The sequence below is a fragment of the Ornithodoros turicata genome, chromosome 8 (assembly GCF_037126465.1).
Source record: "Ornithodoros turicata isolate Travis chromosome 8, ASM3712646v1, whole genome shotgun sequence".
NCBI classification, from domain to species: Eukaryota; Metazoa; Arthropoda; class Arachnida; order Ixodida; family Argasidae; genus Ornithodoros; species Ornithodoros turicata.
Window position 1 is genome coordinate 12,396,268 of NC_088208.1, and position 22,649 is coordinate 12,418,916.

Here is a 22,649-nt window from a genome sequence, read left to right on the forward strand (position 1 = left end):
GACGGACAGTGCCGTGTATGGTCACGGGATGCTGTTCCTGCGTCATGACTGCTCCAACTCCCACATTGCTGGCATCAACACAGAGCAGTACAGGTTTTGTTTCATCGTAGTAGACTAACACTGGTGCTCTTGCCAAACTGTTTCGTAGTTCTTCAAATCTACGTTGTGGGCATTTTCAAGCCCCATCTTTCTGTAGTGGGCTTCGTACGGGTGCTCTGATAGTAGACATCTTCCTGATGGATTTGGACACGTATGCCTGGTGGACACACCATGCCCAAAAGGTTTGGAGTACTTTTTTTTCCCTTTTGTAAAGTTTAAGATGTCACTGACTGTCGACGTGTCCAGCATGATGCCTCTGTCAGTTAATGTAAACCGAGATACTGCACTTGTTTTTGACGAAAAGCACATTTGCTTGAATTTCACTTCGAGTTAATATCGCGGTAGGCTCGTAAACTTTTCGAAGGTCTTCGTCGTGCTCAGCCTAGTCCGCGAACACAGACTTGTATATCGTCCATGACAACCACAATATTTTTATGGTGTTCGGGTGTTTGGTACATAATTCCTCTAAAAACTCAGCTGCCGTACAAATCTGCGCAAAAATCTGTAATACCCAAATGGCGTGTTCCCGACACAAAGCATAGAGCTGTCATGATCTAATTTAACTTGCCAGAATCCCTGGGCAGCATCAAGTTTGTTTAGCAATTACTTCGGCAATTACTGGGCTCGGTTAATTTTTCGATTATTCCATCGCCAGTCATTCTGTGTGTCTCGTTTCTTCGACGCGATAGGAATGGTTCTTGCTGGTTTTACAGGTCCCATATCTCCATGCTTGATTTTCATGGTATACACAACGTCTGTTATGGCACCTACACCTTGGAAGGCGTCCTGGAATCTTCTGAACATATCGTCGCTGCTATTTCCAACTGAGTAAAGTCTCTTGACAAACTTTAACTCTTCAAAAGCTTTCCCGCTTAACGTGAAGGGAGCGGCTTACGACGACGAATTTTGGTTCTGCAGTGGATTCTTTATAACTGAGCTTCAGCTCAACTCTTCCGATTGCCTGCAGTTGGTCCCCTAAAAATCCTTGAGGCCTTGTGGAACACCGCTGCATGATGCGATCAAAATCTATCTGAGTCTATTTTGGCTAGTTGAGTCTTTCCTTCACTGGTTATTTCGACATTCCAAACTGAAGAACGGTAGATTGCGGCATTTACTCGAAGAGCGTTGAAGTAATAGTCGCTCTCTCCTGTAGTATCTGCAGTACCTTCTTTTCGAATTCAAGACCCTTAACAGCTTTCTTGTTTCTTTTCCAACTACCAAAATTGTGATATCTCCTATAGCTTTTCATCTTTACCGAAGTAAACATATGACCGGCTACTAATCACTAAGAAACAACACTTTAAGAGCGTTTTACACTTGTACTGGGAGCTATGGCCTCGTCAAGGCTTTCGAGCTTTTTTTGCCATCGTTACCCCGCACCATTTGGTGTAAATAAGATTTCATTCATTCATTCAAGAATCAAAACAATTACTGCGTTAAGTTTCCCAAATACCGAAGAAACAGTATCCCTACTGTCCGCGCCCTCTCTTTGCTCTCCTCCCAACAATATCACAGAGCGTGAATATTGCGTCTGGCGTCGTTTCTGCACGCAAAAAAGTTTGTTTCCTGCTGAAGTTGAACAGAACATCACCTGACAGCGATGCCGGGTATCTACAGCAATGCTCGGGGATACAAGGAGTGTGCTCTTTCGACAAGGCACGTTGTGTACCACGTGATTCCAACTTGCGGGAATGAAAGAGGTTGCAAGCGCTTGGTCAAGACATTAGTGATCCCCATGTCGTATTTCCTCAACGTATTTCTCTGACGAGTCCTACGAAATGGTAGCAGTGGACGGTCGAAAACGTCTCAAACAGACGGCAGTCCTGACGCCAGTATTTCTCTTTGCGACGTCTGACGATGGGCACACCAGTGCACATGAGGTATGTATTTACTCATATTCGGTAATAATATATATAATATAGATATGGTTCATTTCAAATTCAGATTGATTTTTCTGATCCTCCCCTTCCCTGTTGAGCAAGGAAGCCCTGAGCTCTAGCAGGAGAACGTCTGTATGAGAAAAAAATATGTGCTAGACACTAACCGTATTCTTGATTTAAATCAGCGGCACAGGCTTCCATCGTGACAATAAACAACAATAATCGCAACCTTCTCCAGTGATGATTTCGAAATCCATTGTCCGTACAACCTCATGCTCGCAGATGGGACAAGCACTTGTTTTGTTTAAAATTTTAACTACTGCATTCATTGTCACGTTATGACAGTATCGCCGCCCCTGGTGGAACCAGAAAGAATCTGATGACAACAGTTTTCAATGGTACATAGTCTGCTGATACAAGTTCACAGGCAGTGAATGCCCTTCTAATTTGTAGTGTTGCGTCCTCTGCTTCATCACACCAGGAGAAGGACGCCAAAATTCAGGACTCCATTTTTAGAATTGTACGGGAAATGCAGGGGTGTATTGCGCAAAGTGGGCAGAGATGTTCGTAGCACACTCTCACCGCAAAAGCTGAGAGCACAAGTAAAGATAACTTACCTTGAAAAAGACATCCAGAGGACAACATATCTTGTCTGGCACAATCATTTTCAGTGCTGCCAGTGCAGCCAAGGTTGTGTTTTCGTACCACTTGCGTTTGCACAGATTCAAGTGACACCTTGTAGTATTTGCTGTTGCCCAGGTTTTCTGGTTACTCTAGTGGACTACTATTCAAGTCATCTCAGCTACAACATCTGCCAGTAAGATTGCAGACTCCTTTCTGCAACACATGTAGGATTATGAGAACTTGCGGTGATGTTGCAGGTCTGAAACCAACAAGCAAAAATGGAAAAAAGTCCAGCACTCGTTAGTGAATAAGATGGGTATTTAAAGAGATTGAAACATTCAAACAATTTATTTTACTGAATCGCAAGATTTCGGAGGCGTCCGTCGTTCGACTTTATTTATTTATTCCTTTAATTCTGTTCTTTTTATAGGTTTCTTATTTTTCATTTTGTTTCTTTATTTCTTTCTTTCCGGTATAGCAAGCCGACCTTCCGTTTGGCTGACCTTTCCCCCGTTTTTTTTTCTTTTCGTCTAATAAATGAATGAATGAATTTTATTTCCGTTTTAAGTCGTGGTGGGAGCCATGAAAAAAAGTCGCAGTAACGACTTGACGGGTTCACAGCTCCCGTACAAAATGGCATTGGTTAAGCGACACGAGAAGCATCCGTGTGAGGTAAACTAAATGCATGCAACATAAATATATTTCTTTGACACTGTTAATGGATCAATAGAGGATTCGTTCAAGATACATGGTAATATATATGCAACACTCTATTCACCATACCTGGTTCTACTGACTTGTACGTAACGGGTAATTGCGTTACTAGTAATCAATTACTTTTTTGAGTAATTTGTAATGTAATCGATTACTTTTGGGGCCCAGTAATTTTTCGAGTAATTCAATTACAATTTTCAGTAATCAATTACCAAGTAATCGATTACTTGGAAACTAAAGAATCCGCATTGTTCGGGACGACGCACACACACATATATGGGATGATTCACCGCCGCGAGAAGACAAAACCAACTGCCCTCTGCAAGTTCGGTGCAAGGCAGCTGTCTTATCTCTATGACTTTTCCCGCAACAATTACTTACCCGAGGACCCCGAGGTCAATTGCCACAGTGTTCCGCACGTGTAGTGTATTTTTGAGTCCACTGTCCTCTCCCCATTCATGTGTACTATCTATCCGTAACCCTCCGAGACAGCTGCCAACAATCAAACAAAGGCTGCGTGGAGGAAGACTATTTCAGTTTCTCCATACCCAGCGCTCATCCTTTGTTCATCCTTGCAGACCACCGGATAATACGGAAGGTGTTCCTACGGTACAACAGTGCAGTTCCTTCAAGCGCGATGGTGGAGAGAGTGTTCAGTGTGGCTGCGGACGTTCTGACAAGAAAACCCGGAAAATTAAGGGACGAAAACTTCGAGAAGCAGCTGCTACTAAAGTTGAACACTGCTCTTATGAAATAAATTCTGCTTCAATGCTGACTTCGTTTTTGCTTCGTTTCGCTTCGTTTTTGCTCAGTTTCCTTTCTTTCCTTTTTTTTGTGGATATCTTTCTTTCTATATCTTTTTTTATCGTTTTCTCAGATATCGAAAGTAATTGGCAAAGTAACGCGTTACTTTTCAAGGCGTTACTTCATTACTGTTTCCGGCAAGTAATTTGTAACGGTAAAAATTACTTTTTCGTACAAGGTAGCGGTAACGGTAATCAATTACTTTTTTTAGTAACGTGTACAAGTATGGTTCTACATCGGGGGATATGCCAAAAGCTCTTGGCGCGATGATTATAAGGATAACTATGCTCTTTGAGGTCAAACAGTGATAAGCTATTAGCTGAGGAGTTTTTATGAGCAGTACGGTAGTAACACAAAAGTTTATATCGATACAGGTTATGAATATTAATCAGCGAGTACCGCTCAGACAAACAAGTTGTGGTGTGGTTATATGGTAGATAACCCAAAAATTCGAAGGAATTTCTTTTGTAACACAAGCAACTTATCTAGGTTGGCCATTGTGGTTGTTCCCCATACCAAGAAGCAGTAGTTAAAATGTGAGTACATTATTGAGTTGTAATGTAGCATAATAGCTTGTTTGGTTAGGTGCATACGATATCTATACAGAAATCAAATGATTCGCGATGCCTTGGAATGCACGTCATTAACGGGTAATGACCAAGAAAGTGTATGTCGACAACTATGTCGACAAATGTGTTATCTATTTCAAGATTTACTGAGGGCTGAACTTGTCTATTTTTTGCGTTGAAGAAAACCGCCTTAGTTTTACTAGCGTTAATTTTCAATCAGTTAAGATCAGCCCAATACTTTACCCGTTCCAGTACCCTATTTGCATTTGCATGTGTGACTATCCCGTCAGGGTCTGAACCGTGAAAAAACATGCTCGTATCGTCGGCACATATGATAAACTTAGCGTTCTTGGTGATCATCACTATATCATTGATGTAAACACTAAAGAGCAAAGGACGAAGTAAGCTACCTTGCGGGACACCACGACTAATCTTATTAAGTGGAGGCCCTGTTAAGGGCCATAACGCGATAGTTTTAGTAATAGTATCCTATGTGATAACGAATCAAATGCTTTGCTGAAATCAATGAATTCAATGATTTCCACAGTATTGAGTTTCTTTTCAATGTTTTTTAGTCTAGTTTCTTTCTCCACTAAGAGAGCCAGCTCAGTCGATCTCTTCTCTCGGAAACCGAGCTGCCATTCTGAGAGACTATTATATTTTTCCAGGTAGAAAGAGAGGTGGTTGCTAATGATCCGCTCAAGGCCCTTCGACAGAACGGGTAAAATGGAAAATGGGCGACAGTTGGATAGGGATGTCACCTGATTTATGGATCATGATAACTTTGGCGACTTGCATGCCTTTTGGAAAACACCCATCGAGCATGCAGAGAACAAGGACATGGACTAAGCAAGGAGTTATAATATCGATTGCTGCCTTAATAGGGCCTATTTGAATATCGCATGCGTGTAACACATTGCTATGTCTCATGCTAAGAAAGCTGTTGGAAACTTCTACATCGTCAGTAGGGAAAAGAAACATGGAGTTCCTTATGCCCTCAGATACATATCTACAAGCTTCGTTGACTTCAGCATCGGTATTGTTACTCAGGTGAGGAAGCGAGACCAGATAGTTATTAAGTATTTGAGCCCATTTCATTACCACAGTAAGTGATACCGTCAACGCTTATCTGCTGCAGGGGTTGGCAAGTTTTCCTATGGTTTAAAAGTTCGTTGATCTTACGCCACACAGAGGATACATCACCTTTGCAGGAGAGAAAAGCATTTAAGTTATAATTTTGTTTGGCTTTTTTAACCAGCGTATTTATACGGTTACGCATCCTTTTTAAACTAGTCAGGGTCCTTATTTTTTCAGAACTTACGAAATAGCTTGTCACGCTTCCCCATGGTTTCCAAAATACCACGCGTTATCCAAGGCTTACGCGCATGTCTTGGCTTTTTCTTCTGCACAAAGGGAAAGCATTCGGTGTAAATTGTTGTTAGAATTGTAAAGAAAACATTGCACGCGTCCTCTAATCTTCGACACAAGAAGACATGACTCCTGTAGATTGCAGTTTCCCTTTAAATGCAAGGATCTTCGCATAATTAATCTATTGTTTCACCAAATATGGTAAATGTCTGCGCCTTAATTCACGGCAACTCAAGAAAATTGGCAAATGGTCACTTACAAGCACCTGGAGTTGGTTGTCTCCTTGTGTGTTACCCACGCGCATAGGTCGACCCACCTAGGACAGTCCGTCCACTTCTCCTCAGTTTGTCTGAATCGGTGGTATTTTGCGACTGTGGTGCTGCGTGACAATTGCCAGTTGATTACACCTCAGCCCTCCTCAAATTTAGTCGGAGGTGAAGGACCACTTGGTGCGACCGCCAAACAGCCACAGTTGGATTCAGCGGCAATCTAAGCCAGGGCTCACCGGGTCTCTGTGACTGTAGTGAAGTTCTCTTTTGATACTGTAATTGATCCAGACTCGTTTTTTTAGAAGAGTTAACACGGTGCTACCATATAATTAAAGCATCAGTGTGACTTTGAGGGTAAGCCAAATAATAATTGAGGCCGAAAAAGAAACTTCCTCAAAGGCATAGTGCGTCACAGCAGCACTGCAATCCCAGTTAGAAGAACACCACAGTCGACACTTCCATTGAACAACTTTAATGAATCTACATTAACATTGCGATACATATCAAAATTTTACTTAGGAATATATGTACATGCAGCATGAAAATACAATAGCCTCTCGAATGTACAGTAGCTCATGCACTATACTTTTTTCTTTCCTTTGAACATACATACACATACATATAAAGGTATCCACTCTGCTTTACACCTTACACGACTTACCCCTCGGTGTACTCAAACCACACAACTTATCCCTCCCACACGCCAGGTTATCCCTTAAACACACAACTTATCCTTCGGTGCGCTCAACGCACAACACTTCAGGGGGAAAAGTAAGAGTTTCTCGCCTACAAGTAGAGCAACCTTTAGTTACTTGCATTGTCGCACACTCAGACGCATCTTTGTGACGTCATAGTTCATTAAACGCCGACAGAAACCTTTCGCAATTTGGTAACTGCATCACTCAGTTGCATTCAACAGTTGAACAACGTCGCTAATGGGTTGCAGTCATGGTATCGGGGAACAACTTCAGTGAGGCTGGACTGTGTCGTACGCTACTCTATCTGAACCCAACGACTTAGCATCTCCTCTACATTCACGTGTATTGTTTTGAATCTGAGAGAACGAACGTTGAAATGAGGGAGTGATAGTTTCATTAAATCCAGCCTTCCCAGAGCAACGCTCAAATGAAGTAGAGTCCGTTTCTGATTGTCGGCAACATTGACATCTGAGTGCAGCAGTAGGAGTTTAGTCATTTTGATGTCTTTCTCTATGCTATCCTCGATACCCACCTCACTGCTTTCCTCTCCGCTTCTGGTAGCGTTTGTTTGTTGCTCCCCGACCTGCTGGATGTCTTTACGTAAAATGTACGAGAGTGATGTCATGCCAGCCTTATTCGTGGCGTTTACGTCCGAATACGGAAGCATCAGTATCAGGGCATCGCAGCGCTTTACGTACGCGCTCACTAACAGAGCGCTCTCACCATGGCTGTTCCGAATGAGTGCATCTGAGTGAGGGAGAATCACCTTCGTTGCCTTTGCGAGACCAACTTTTAGTACGCTAAAATGCAGTGGAGTTAATCCATGTTTGTCACCTGTAAAAGCTGATGAATGAGGAAGAAGCAATTCAACAATGTCAGTGTAACCCTCTTGCGCACAACAATGCATCGCAATACGTTCGTCCACAACACCAGGTGCGTTAGTCAAGGTAAGGGGCAAGAGAACCTTCCCGACAGCAATATGGCCAAGGAGGGCGCTGTATGCGAGAGGAGTCCTACCAAAGTTATCCTGCGCGTTGACGCGTACTCTCGAAATCAAGAAGTTGACAACACTCAAATGTCCAGTTAGGGCAGCCACGTGCAAGGAGGTGAGACCACGTTTGTCGGTAATATTGGCAGGAAAATGAGCAAATATCATCTTCATTACATCCAGTCGTCCCACTTTACCGGCGCACAGATGAAGTGCTGTTCGACGGTCTTCAAAAGCGATATTGACATCTGAGTAGAGCAACAGAAGTTTGACAATTTTGATGTCCTCTGTTGTAATTCCGTTCCCGTGTGTACCGTCTCCGGGTTGATGTGACGGCAGACGGGCTAGCTTATACATGAGTGCTGTATGCCCACATTGATTCCTGGCATTCACCTCAGAGTAAGGAACCAATAATTTCGCCACATCGAAGCAACGGCCATACGCGCTCGCGAACAGTGCGCTGTCACCATCGTCATCCCGAATGAGTGCATCTGAGTGAGGGAGAATCACCTGCGTTGCCTTTGCGAGACCAACTTTTGCTGCGCTATGATGCAGTGGAGTGATTCCATGTTTGTCACTTGTAGAAGCTGATGAATGAGGAAGAAGCAATTCAACAATGTCAGTGTAACCCTCTTGCGCACAACAATGCATCGCAATACGTCCATCAACATCATGTGCGTTAGTCAAGGTAAGGGGCAAGAGAACCTTCCCGACAGCAATATGGCCATACAAGGCGCTGTATGCGAGAGGAGTCCTACCAAAGTTATCCTGCGCGTTGACGCGTACTCTCGAAATCAAGAATTTGGCAACACTCAAATGTCCAGTTAGGGCAGCCACGTGCAAGGAAGTGAGACCACGTTTGTCGGTAATATTGGCAGGAAAATGAGCAAATATCATCTTCATTACATCCAGTCGTCCCACTTTACCGGCGCACAGATGAAGTGCTGTGCGACGGTCTTCAAAAGCGATATTGACATCTGAGTAGAGCAACAGAAGTTTGACAATTTTGATGTCCTCTGTTGTAATTCCGTTCCCGTGTGTACCGTCTCCGGGTTGATGTGACGGCAGACGGGCTAGCTTATACATGAGTGCTGTATGCCCACATTGATTCCTGGCATTCACCTCAGAGTAAGGAACCAATAATTTCGCCACATCGAAGCAACGGCCATACGCGCTCGCGAACAGTGCGCTGTCACCATCGTCATCCCGAATGAGTGCATCTGAGTGAGGGAGAATCACCTGCGTTGCCTTTGCGAGACCAACTTTTGCTGCGCTATGATGCAGTGGAGTGATTCCATGTTTGTCACTTGTAGAAGCTGATGAATGAGGAAGAAGCAATTCAACAATGTCAGTGTAACCCTCTTGCGCACAACAATGCATCGCAATACGTCCATCAACATCAGGTGCGTTAGTCAAGGTAAGGGGCAAGAGAACCTTCCCGACAGCAATATGGCCATAGAAGGCGCTGTATGCGAGAGGAGTCCTACCAAAGTTATCCCGCGCGTTGTCGCGTACGCTCGAAATCAAGAAGTTGACAACACTCAAATGTCCAGTTGCGGCAGCCACGTGCAAGGAGGTGAGACCGCCTTTGTCGGTAATATTGGGGGGAAAATGAGGAAATATGATCTTCATTACATCCAGTCGTCCCACTTCATCGGCGCACAGATGAAGTGCAGCGCGATCGATTTCATGACTGCTTTTGTCAAGTGAATAGAGCAATAGAAGTTCCGCAGTTTCGATGTCGTCCTTTCCGAAGACATTGCTCTTTGTGCTGCTTTCAGCACTGCCTCTTGGTTGCGGCGCTTGTTTCATGTTGCCAACAAGTTGTTTCGACAGTCGAGCCACTTTTAAATAAAGGCTTCGGTTTCTTTCGTTGGAATAAGTATGCCTAGTGCCGCCGTATTTGTCAGTTATATTACCGGCTGCAAACTGCCGTAACGCTGTCTGAGGTGCTCTCAGTACCAGCCTTTCACTCTCCCTTTCGCCCACAAAATGAGTGTGAGAGAGTGTCCCGTTAGCGGCATCTATCGCATTTGCATACGAATTAGGAAGCAGTATTTTTACATTATCACGTCCACCATTTAGTGCTCCATACTGGAGCGCGCACTTTCCGCTCTTATGCTTCCGCTCTTTCCGCTCTTGGACGTTTGCTGATACATGAGGAACCAGCAGTGGGGTGGCGCGCAACTTTCCATTTAAAGCGCAGTGATGAAGTGCTGTTCTACCTTCCCCATCTGTTACATCAACGCGTGAATGGAGAATCAGGAGCTTCAGCCCTTTGATATCCCCTTTGCTGGTGTCGCGTTGACCTCCTCGTGACAGCGCTGCACTCAGAGCGTAACTGGAGGGTCGTTCAGAAATGCTGCGTAAAAACGGCGTCTGGCCACCGTCGTTTGCCTCGTTTGCGTCTGAAAAGGGAAGCAGGAGCATAACCGAGCTCCAGAAACCGTTGTAGGAACATTCGTGCAAAGCTGTGTTGCCATTGCAATTACGGGTGGTGACATCCACGTGAGGAAGAACACTTCTCGCTACCTCTGTCCTCAGTTCTGAATCAGTAATGTCCGACGGCGTCGCTGATTGTTTATACAGTGTGTGCGCAAGCTGCCACTCACAGAGCGATTCTAGTTCAAACAACGAACTAAGATCTACTGCCAGGTGCAAAGGTGTGTTTCCGCATTTGTCACGTGCACCTGCTGTTGTCGAATGAGGAATCAGGGTGGTGACAATGTCCAAATTACGAGAAATGGTGCCCACGTGCAGCGGCTTCTGACCATTTGCGTTACACGCATCGCTCGGAAACAGACACAGAACGTTTTTGCACAAATCCTGAGCTCCCACCGCGGCGTACATATGTAAGAGTGTGTAGCTGACTTTGACCACAGAGCTCGGCGCCGTGCTCCGTGATTCGCTGTTGTCCCACGTTTTTTCCTGCTGTACTCCCAAGGAAGAATATGGCAAAACGGATTTGAAAACTTCATACGACGTTGCATGGATGATAGGCGTGTGTTTCAGATCGCACGTGATCTGGTCAATATCTACAAGTACAGGTAACTCAGTAACCGGACCATGTCTCGTCTCTTGAGGGTGCGAGGTAAGCCAATCTTCAGCGTTTTTCCACACACAACACTCTTTCAAAAGGCACTTCAAGAGGTCTGTAAGACCCATCCGCATAGCATCACCTATCACCGAAGAAGCAAAGTCGCTTTCATTTCTAATGTTTCCGACGGCAACAGGGAGTTGATTTGTCAAGTTGACGATTTTTTTGCTGCACAGCGCGCAAAATAGATTCAGACTTTGCAGGGCGCGCTTCCTGTCTGCGTACATTAAAGGCGTCATTCCAAGGTGGTCTTTCCTCAACAATTCCTCAGCCGTTTCCTCGCCCTGTACCCTAGCAACAGTGGCTAGTGTATTCTCATTTGCATACAAAGCTGCTATGTGCAGTGGCGATCTTGAAAACTCGTCCTTTTCGTAGGACAGGTGCGCGACATCTTCAATACTTTGCCAATCATTGTTCATGACTTGGCGGTTTAGTGCGTGGAGCTTCGCTCCAAATGCGTCTAAGAATTTAAGAATCCCGTCGTAATCTTCCTTTCCGTACATGTCAGAGACAAATATTATAACATCACTGTCTTTATCCACTATCTTTCCAAAAAAGAAACGAGCTGCGAAAAACTCGGCAAAAGTATTGTGCACAAATACAGGAATGTGGTTGTTGTGCCCGTCCACGATGCCCTGCTTAACTCCGCCATCGACAACCAAATTGATTGCGACTTCCAACTCTTCAAGCTCACTTATCTTTAGAAAATCGTTCAACGATTTTGTGTTGAAAAGGACCTTGAGAGCAAGAAGACGGTGCCTCCTGTAGAATGCGGATCTCAGAGCGTCCTCAATATCCTTCGCAACTGCAAGTTTTGGGCTTTCCTGGGTCGTTTTCTTCAGATAAATTCTGAACTTTTTTTCAACGAACTCCTCATAGACGTATAAAATGCTGATGCAATCGAGCAACTCGAGCCGTAGTTCATCTACTTCTGCAATCATTTTTAAATACAGCGGGTTTTCAGTGATCCCGTCCGTTCCGTGTAACCAAAACCTGTTTAAAAGCCCGCGCGCGACTGACTCTAGATTTTGTTCATCGATGTCAGGACCATTTCGTTTCCAAAGTCGTTTTAAAAATTGCAGTTGCTCCTCTTGCTTGAAACCATTGATTTCGAAAGCTATGGTGTGAAACTTGTCTTCCAACTCGGTCTTACAGCAGTTGCGACTGAACACAAATACTTTCAATATCTTGGTCGCCCTTAGTGCATGCACTAATTTTATCACACATTTACGGTTCTCGGCGTCCACTTCGTCAAATCCATCAAAGATAACGACAACCGTGAAGGGCCAGGCTGTGGAAATGCTTGATTTGAGAAGGTTGAACTCGAACGTGGCCTCTTTGAGGCCACACAGCGCAGCTAGCAGGCTTTCCCCTCTCTCTTGGCACATGTCCATTGAGGCACATTCAGGTAGAGATCCAACGTTCTGCGGCAGGTCCACATATAGCACCCACGTCGCTTCTTTGAGAGTCTTTATATCTTGAGCCATGCGCAATGACGCGAGACTTTTTCCCATTCCTGGATCACCACATACCACCGCGACCTTATCAGGAATGTCAAGAGGGAAAGTGTTTGTGAGACCAATCTCGCTTGCTCCGGACACCACCCGCAGCAGCTGTTTCAGAGAACCATTAGACTTGACCCAGTGAAACTCTCTTCTTTGTGAATCGTACTGGACTACGTGGATTGTCTTTCCTTCGTAGATAGTGGACTGCACAAGTGAATCGCAATCGCTCGTACTGTCAAGAAGCAAACATCTCTCGAACTGTTCCACTCGGCTGTGATGGCAGGCGTGGAAACCGGGAGGAAGCAAGGCGTCAAGTTCTTCGCCGCGGCAACCCACAATGGCAAGTGCTTCGTTCGTTATATTCGTTAACGCCCCGCTTAGGTCCACGCGAGTGGCTCTTTTGCATGTCCGTTCAACGTAGCAGGTGGCGCTATCTTCGTCCAAGGACCGCAGCTTGGGTCCTATCTCAATCTCTCCGTCTCGACACAGCTTTAGAAACGCTGTCTCTTCCAGGAGTTTGTAAAATGCACGTCTAGTCTGTTCTACTGTTGTCGCACTCGTATTTTTATCTCCTGATGTCGTTAAGTCGTCAAAATATTGTTTTCTTTCTTGGAGCAGGAGAGCGGACTTTTTTAGAACAGCGTCTTTACATTCATCCGTTACATCGGCAAGTCCGCAATTGGACGCGCGAGCGACCTGTGCGTTATCTTTGAAACACTCTTTAATTTCCATCGCAAACTGGTCCTGCTCATCGTTTTCGGTTAGCACGATCACTTTAGTACCCCTAACTTTATTTAGTTCTTGCAAGAATTCCTGCGCCTCAGTTCGGAGTCTTTTTTTCATGTCGAATTCCTTGTCGGATTTAAGGACGACGTAGTGGCACTTGTTATCCGACAATACTTCATATAGTTTATTGTCCCACTGCTTAGTCTCGAGGAGTACGTACGACACTCCTTTCGTCCGGAGTGCCTCGTCAATCCTCACTGCGAGGAAGCATAACTTTGCTCCTGTGAGAACAAGAAGTGATTTATCTGGTAAATCGAATTTGGTCTTAAATTGTATTTCGAGCTGTTCTAACTCCGTAGCTCCGTAGCTTCGATTTTGTTCCCTTATTTGCTGTCTATCGTTTTCGGGAAAGTTTTTCTTCGTGTACAGTTCCATGTCGGGAATAACAAACTCCTTGTAGAACATAAAAAGCTCAGGAACCTGGTCCAACAGAAGCGCTTCTCCTGATTCACATTCTTCGGAATGCATTGCAAGCATGTGCGGAACTCGCACCGCGAGTTCTTTCTCTTCAACAACGGGATGCTGAAACGCTTTTGCTATTACATCATGAAGTTCGCTCTTAGACTTGATCTCGCTCAGGATGCGTTCGTAGTGGTTTCTGCGCTCGGTGTCATCTCGTCCGTACGGCTTTCCACCATTTAGGTACACGATCGCCAATGCAAGATGGCAGAACTCATGGGCGACCGTACCTAGAAGCTCATTTTTGGTTTTGTTTGCACCAACGTAAATTCTTTGTCCTTCGATATAAGTGAGACCGTAGGTTGTGTCGTAATTTGGGCCCAGCATGCAACGTAAGTCTTGATTATCAAAGTCGAATATGACCTCTAGGCTCGGGGTAGTAGCAACCACCCGCAGAATAACGTCCACCATCTGAGTCTCGCCCAGTTTTCGATAAATTTCTTCTACTCCGGTTTCAGAGACAGCACAGCTCGGCATGCTAGCCGAAATACTTGTGAGGTATTTAATGTGATCGCGCTTGTACACAATCGAGCGCAGCTGGTAACGATATTCAGAGTTCTGCATGCGATTGAGCACACTGAATGACTGTTCTTCCTTCTCTTTTTTCTCTTCGTTAAACGTGCATTTACGGGACACTAGAAAGGCGCATATCTGTAGCTCTCCCTTCTCTAGCGCGTTATACAGTGCTGACTTTCCAGTCTCCGGGCTCAACCACTGCCTGAACTCTTTGTTATCATTCAGGCATTTTTCTACCTTATCCATGTCTCTCTGGTCGATGGCGTCGTGCATCGCTTTACGCAGTCTTGCCGAATCCTCCGACTTCTCCATGTTGTCTTTCGCTTCGAAGGATCCTTGCCCTTCCTTCAGTTTCCTCGTCGGGCGTAGCGGTTCCTGCAAGCACATGACAGATATGTTATCTTTCTTTAATAGGTGGATGAGAACTATCTCCTGCGATTTCCCTGACAATACGCGAGAAACGTTATCCTCAGATATATAAGCTTCACATGAACGTTCTGCTTGTCTACAGTGCTGGAGCAAAGTTTTCGAAACAGGCTCCTGTGCATTCTTTCGGCATGGTGACAGACTAGCAGCGATTGGGACTTACAGGCATGTGCATAGGTAACGCAATCACCTGTTTGTAAGTCCATAGGGTACTATTTACTGCTAGCATGTCACTCTGAGGAAGGAACGTGCCGGGGCCAGTTGTGTAAACATTTGTACAGCACTGCACCGACATTACCGCACACAAACGCATTGCGGTGCAACGATTATAAACAAGGAAAAGAAATGACGCTGATGGAATGCTACTCTACAAGCCCGGCAACGATGCGGGAGATAACAGCTTTCTGCGGACGGACATCAGACAAGCACTGCGTTCACGCGCCAAATACAAATACACCCTGCGTCGGTGTTGCTGAACACGTAGGTTGTGCGGCGGTTTGATAGAACCATATGGATTGAACGCTACGCTACTTTTCCACATCTTAATTTAAAAAAATATATATATATCCTCATTAGCACCGAGAAGCAACTGTGGCTATCAAACCTGTACACGTGGACAGGTGCGGCAAAGACGTCGCCGGTACACTTAACTGTAACGCGCGATCGTGTGGCCAGCGGAGACGTCAGCGCCGCCAAACGTTTCGCTGGGCGCAGGACATTAGGCGCAGGAACCATGGGCGTGTCGATAGGGGGATGTGGCCCTACACCTTTGCAGTTTCAAGGCCACTTGTGAAAATTGTGCACTCTTTTTTAGCGATGCCTTTTCTTAAATGAAACAATAAGAGGAACCTCTAAACACCCGTACAGTCCACAGCATTCGGCTCAAGAAATAGAAATGAGGGGGTTGCGCGATCCCCCTGCCTTCGTGCCTCTTGGAAAAAAAATCAAGGACCATTCCCAAGCAGCCCGCCAATATTGGTCCAATATGGGCTGCCAATGAGAGAGCAATATGGGGAGTGCAGCCAGGCTCCATATTGTGCCAATATGGGCTGTCCATATTGGAAAGCCCATTTGATTCATATTGTGCAAATATTTCCGTGATAACGCCAGCGGAGAGTCCGTGTCATAATAAAGCATTATCCGCTGTAGTGTCCACCACTGATATTATTTGTCTCTCCTCTTCGATTTTTCATTTCCGCGGATTTTATTGATCCATGTTGCCTAGCGTTAGAAAGACAACACTGCGTCACAGTAAAAACAAAGAATAGGTGCTACACCCGTCTTGCTGATGGACCCGGGCAGTCCCACGGAATTACCGATGGAAAAACATTTTAAGAGAAAATATTCCCGGGAACAGCACCACAACCGATGCTGCCCCAATGACCTTATATCGGCCGCGCATTCAAAGACACAGCCCACCCGGAGGCGGACCACGTTATCAAGGGGCTCCTCTCCAGTATATGAAGGACCCGCTCCTATTTGCCTCCCTCCACCACTTACGCGGAGTTGAATGGAGACCTCCTCAGAAGCCTTCATCGGGATGGCGATAGTGCATGAACAAAAAATTTCAAACCCGTTGCTAGAGTACAAAGGAGCGAAACGCTTCTGTGACAGTGACAGACATACCCTCAGCAGCGCACACTGCCTGCAGCAACTCGAAAGCGCCTAGCTTACAGAAGAAACATCCCTTCTAATCAGATATTGTGTTTTTACTTGACCTGTCGCAATTCTGTTGTCATTAGCGGAACCAGCGACATTTTTAGCCCGAATGCAATGTCCGATTCGAATGTCGCGCATGTGCATTAGTTGTACGACACGTGATTTCTCACAAACGCCCACGCTCTCAGTCGGTGCGACTGAGTGACATTGGCATCGCGAAGCATGATGGTGGCAGTTTGGAGCAAGTGGAAAGTTGAGTTGCAGTGAATCTTAAAAACTGTTTTGAACAATGTGTATCACCAGCGGAAAGTTGTTGGATGCAACGACGTATTGAATTGGGCATTTCAAACGCTACAACGTCCAATCTTGGCGTGCAGCCTGGTCATTTGTATAACACGGGTGCGTAACATTTTCTGCGTTTTCAGTCAATACATAGTGTACACGGGCAATATGGGGCCCATATTGCAAAGCGTTGAGCCAATAATTGGGAAATCCTGGCCCCATATTGTGCGCGTATCGCCAAGGACCAGCCAATACGAGTAGTATAGATAGGGGGCGTGGCTCAGACATTGCCACAAGGGCAGCATTAGTTTTTCCAACGAAATTTACTTAAAACTCGAAGAAATGGTCACCCATTTCCAGAAGAAAGCGACACACTCGCGTGGGGTGCCGCGTTAACGCGTCGGGCGCCGAATCGCGTTCGGTTTTCGTTACGGTGTCCGGGAAACGTGTCCCGGCGTGTGGCCGAAACGCATTCGACGACGCGGGTGACCATTTCTTAGAGTTTTAAGTAAACTTCGTTCGAAAAAGTGGCGCTGCCCTGGTGGAAATGTCCAAGTCCTGCCCCTATCTATACTACTAATATGAGTTCAATATTGTGTGCTGCTCCAGTTACGGCTCCTGTCTTCCTTCTGTCTTAGTTTGTCACTATCATGTTGCAGTCGGTGAAATGGTGTGATGTTTTCCTAGAGCAAAACGCCTCCACATTGACCCCGCAATGTTATAAAGTTGAAACATTGCATGGTCCCTTGGTTACCGCGGGCATCTCGTGCTTGCTTTGATCTACACTGGTGGTCCTCCCTCTCTTGCATCATTCGAATTTTGCAAGCAGTTACACAAAGGGACTACTATTTTACCTGTCGCCGCACGCCCAGCCCGACTTGCCACTGAAGAACTCTGCTATCGGCATTTCTGAGTCCCTAATTCTTCCAACTGCTTCTCACTTAAGTCTTCCTTAATCTCACTACTAATTCTCGGTTGGCTCTTTCCATGCGAATACTTCATAATCACCGGCTGTGCTCTCAGCGAGATGGATTCTATCCGCAACGCCGGCTTGAGCGACCTTGCACCACTTCCTGCGTTGTGGAAACTCAGTGCAATGTGCAAGAACCCCGCACTTCTTCCATCCTCTCTCGTTTGAGAAGCATTTCGTGCGGAGCTCTGCGGACCATGGAACTACCAGTAGTCGTGAACATAACAGCTGCTGCTGCAAAAATCCTAGGAGTATCAACGGCAAGAACCCAATATATCGAACACAGCTTCAATTCATGGGTACGCTGGCGCAACGCCACCTTGATACAGAAGGCCTGCTTATTGCCTCCTCTCCCTCTTTCTTTACGTGGACATATCAAGTCACAATTAGACTGCTACTCCGAATCGCCGTTTTGCCAATTCGGGAACTCGCAAATGATTGCAGCCAACGTGGAATCTAAAGACCTGAATCTGTAGATAAAAAGTGCAACACGCTTTCCAGAAAATCATTCTTGAGAAATATATGGGACACTTTTCCACCTTATTTATAGTTTTTCCATTTAGTATGTGTGGATCTTGAATCGCTACTTGCAGATGACGCTGGTTCGTCTCCATGGCTACGACAGCAGAAAGCTCGTTTGTGATTGGCTAGCCATTGAAAACACGATCCTGACATTGGCTGACTGTTACTTGTTACGTCACGTCGACGGGTGAGCAGGCTTTCTCTATCTATGTGGTGTTGGCTGGCATCTCTGTGGGCCACGCTTCATCCAGCTTGTAAGCACGCGGAGTTGGAGGGGGACCTGACCTTTCAAAGAACTTACACGAGAGAAACAGAGACTACACATTACTTGTCACGCGAGCTTCCACAAGTTCCAGAGCGCTGTTCTCCTGCGAATCGAAATTCAATGGAGGATGTGGTGTGTAAATTTAAGTCGACCGTGTACACAAACAGTGTCGAAATGAGGAATTGCTTGGCACATTACCTCATCATGAATGTAGCGTCTGTATTGCTTAATGGTTCTTCTTTGAGACATTCCATTCGGCCATCAGAAATCGACCTTCTCGAGTGCTACACGACCCGCATTTCTCTCTCTTACAGGAAGTGTTCCATGTAACATCCCATGAGGGATCTGATTCGGAACATTTGCGATGCAGACGCGTCAGGAAACACTGTGAATATGCATTGCTATAGGGACGTCGTTCTGTGAAGCTCCCTGAGATGTCCACCGGATATCCATTTCCGAATATGGGCATTCGTATATACTGCGTAATTTCAGGGGAGAAACTGTTCTGCCTGCTTTTGTACTTCTGCTCGCTGCATATCATATTGCAAAGCAGGAATCACCAATGTAGCCTTTTAGTGTTTGAAATCTTACCTGCGTCTGCTTTATATTGTTTTTGTTTTAAGAGGATCTGCACCACAGGAGTGAATCATGCACCATTCATCATGAGGGTGAAGAAAAACGAAAAGTTTTCCACGAAATATGCTCGTTTTTCACTCGAGATCCACACCAGCGTTGGATGAAATTTTGAAATCCGACTGACATCCTGACAAGGCATCCTGATAGGGCAACACTGAAACATTTCTAATGATATTGTTTGGAAATCATTCGCATGTCCATGACGGACCAGGACGTCGGGATAATACTAGGATATCCTTGGGATGAGGGTGGTTGTATGGGGTGAATGATCACGCTTCTGAAAGCCCTGTAATAAGGGATGTGTGATTGAAGGCTACTTTGATAGTGCTACTACTTTGAGGAAAGAACAAGTGGCGCAGTGCAAATGAACGAATTTTGACCTTGATACTCCGACGTAACAGAGCGTTTAGGTGCCTCCTCCTCAGTTCTGGAAAACATACTCCGGTCTATCAATAAGCATTTGCCAAGGTTTAACTAAAAATGTCCAACCTCCCTGCACTTACGACGTCTGCAAATTTATGCATTTGGGCAAGTCAGCCCTCTCAGCTTCTCCCTTCGTAATATGGTTTTAGTCTTTTCTGTAAATTTTCATCCCTCGAAACTGGAGGATGGTTAAATATTTTTCAGCAACAGTTCGTCGAAAACAAAGAACTCTCTCGTTCGCGAGATGTGGGAAGGAAGGGGCGCTGTTACGTCGTCGCCATTCCCAATGCTTGTTAGCCCAGGACCATCTGTATTGTGTCTGGCCTGGTGAAAGGTTACCCTGGAACAAAGGGGAAGAAAAGAAAAAGAAACTCTTGGTGTCGACTTCGTAGAAAAAAAAATGGACGATTATTTCCCGAAATGTGTCGGCTGGTAAGAGCAGGGCATACTGTGCTTGTGTGGGAGCTTTCTGTAACCTGACTTCGGACCGAAGCGTCGCGGAAACGGAAACTGGACCGGACAGGTACACAGGACTCGCCACTCGAAAGGGCCGCTTGTCTCCTCGCTGTAAATAAAACTTGTACATATTGCACTCTAGTTCACGTCTGCTTCCTTACGCCGCCGTCAAAGGCACGGATGACCACCGAACGTATCTCCCCAGGTCAATACTATCGGCTGGATGGAAATCTACTACAGGTCTTGTACAGGGCTTGAAGCAGCCTCAGTCTGGCATATAAAACATCTAAAGTTAGGCTGGGGCAAGACATTAGATGTTTAGATATGCTTGAGGAAGGCTAGAGAAACTTCCCTAGACGTTAAGCCTATTGGGAGATCTCTTATTATAGATATGTTACTTCTCTAAATGTAGACGTCCATTATAGATATTTACTATCTCAGCTTTGGCTACATATGTGTTACATAGCTTTAATGCCCCTTGTGTATACACACACGCTTTCTCACACGGACAATGTGTTCTGCCGCCGTAACTGTGTTCTGCTTAACTTGTACTATGCTTTCATACACTCTCATCTGACGTACTGTGCTTCTGTGTGGGGTTTAACTCACAAAACTCATCTTCGTGCTCTTCAGGTAATTCAAAACAGAGCTATCAGAATTACATTTGGGTTACCGTTGCTCGCTCATGTCCCATATCACGAAATTCGTATTCTTACAGTTCATGACATAATCTCTTATAGTATCCTAAGCCTGACCTACCGTATATTACAACTTAACCTCACTTTGCCAAAAATAAATTTTCTTCACCTTCGTTCAACCCGGCGTACTAGGGCAGGAGCTGGAGGTCTATTGAACGTACCTACGTCTAATACCAACTATGGGAAGCTGTCGTTTTTGTTCCGTGCAGCTTGCGAGTGGAACCAACTAACACGTGACATAACATGCATTCGTTCTTATCCGCTATTTAGAAACAAACTAAAGCATGTGTTATTCCATAATGCATCTCGTTTGTAACCACCTTCGTTTCTTTGTATCATCTATCTCCGTTCCACTTGAATTTTTTTTTACAATGATATAAGAGTGTTGTACAATTGCATCTGTATCATCATCAAGTGTATTGTATCATCTTCAATTGTTTTGATCATTGTGCTCTGTTATAATATCTTCATTTTGCGATTGATGAGGAACCTTTAACCGGGAGTACTCCCTCTGGTTCCTCTATGTGTATATTCATCTATGTATTTTCATTTGTTTTGGTAGAATAAATAAATGTCAATGTCAATGTCAACTGGTCGCTGACTCCTGTGAAACGCAACACTTAATACCTTACACACGAATATCTTACACTTTAAAAAAAAGAAAACTTGAGAGATGTGTTAGCCAATCCCATAGATGCACTAACATGTCACCCTTATAACTTACCGAGGGATTGTCTGCAGACCCGCGCTTTCTCCGTGGGGATAGCCCTCCTTGATGGTGTCTCCCCTGACCATCACGTTGCTCAACCTTCTCCGACGACGTGGGTCTTCTGGGATCTTGGGATAGCTGTGTTCCCTCGTGTTATTGTTCGCTAGTAGATTGTCGCTCCTTAATTCCGACGCATATTCGCTTCGTGTCGCCGGTCAGTTCTGCCTTGTTTGCGCTTCTTATCAGTCATGGCAGGTGAGTCGGTCTCGTTTGACTGCAGCAGATAAGTGTGACTGTATATGAGCAAGGCCATCTCTCTTTAAAGCATAACACATGGGACATCATGAGTCATCCTTAAAGTAGGCCGGCGACTATGGTCCGAAGTTTTAAGTCTTTAAGCATTAAGCCTTTAAGAATTTCTTTAAACATTCTGCCTTTAAGCCACAAAGCATTAATTCCGTACATGATGTCTGAACAATTAGGCAAAAGAACACGCGTAGCCCTCTGAGTACTTTGCAAAAGTCATCGCGTTCCATGATGTAGAAGCATCTCTACGCTGTTTTATCACTTTGCTGGTACTCTCAGTGTGCCTTTCATTGCTCAGTGTAGTGGAGCACGTTGGGAACAGCAGGCGCTGTGTTCTTAAAGGGCAGCAGCTTCTGATATCGGTTATAATATGTGCACTCCGCTCGTTATCCAAACGTCAGGGCTCCAGAGTGCCCTCGTTTAATGTGATAACACTTGGCTAGTGCTGGTGAAACATGTATTGGAGCTGGTGGGCACCCTACCGGCAGGGTAATTTAATTACCCTCACCCCAGACACTGCAGACCGTCTACATGAGAGTAACTATACGACAGGTGCCATCACACAACTGCCCCGATAACACGAAAATGGAACGATCACATGCGAAAAATACCCAATAATACGACAAATTCCATCATTCACTTGATGCCTTGCGTCGACTTCCAAAGATACAGAAGAACGGGAATGTTACACTTAGGGATTGCCTGTGCCAGAATTATCCAACAACACACACACACACAACCGTCACAAGCATCCGTCGACAGTAAACCTTATAGTAACAGTTGAGTAACACCAAATAATTTCCGAATTTTTTCGGACTCCATCTGTGTTGTCTTCCTATAGTGTCCAGAAATATCCGTTGCTAAAACGTTTGCTACACATTGTCGCATACTTGGTCAGCTGTTTTCAAATCGTGAGTTTGA

The 22,649-nt window shown here is 45.1% G+C and overlaps 1 protein-coding gene across 2 annotated transcripts in view; it reads right to left on the reverse strand.

The window, feature by feature from the left end:
• Window positions 1–6,779: 6,779 nt before the first annotated feature.
• Window positions 6,780–22,649, reverse strand: part of LOC135366470 (uncharacterized) — a 38,502-nt gene continuing 22,632 nt past the window's right edge. For both annotated transcript variants that reach the window (XM_064599181.1, XM_064599180.1), the window contains 2 exons: window positions 21,438–21,696; window positions 6,780–14,751 (listed from right to left, as the gene is read on the reverse strand). In XM_064599181.1, coding sequence (XP_064455251.1) covers window positions 7,321–14,688 — 7,368 coding nt within the window. In that variant the 5' untranslated portion in view covers window positions 14,689–14,751; window positions 21,438–21,696 and the 3' untranslated portion in view covers window positions 6,780–7,320. The remainder of the gene's footprint in view (window positions 14,752–21,437; window positions 21,697–22,649) is intronic.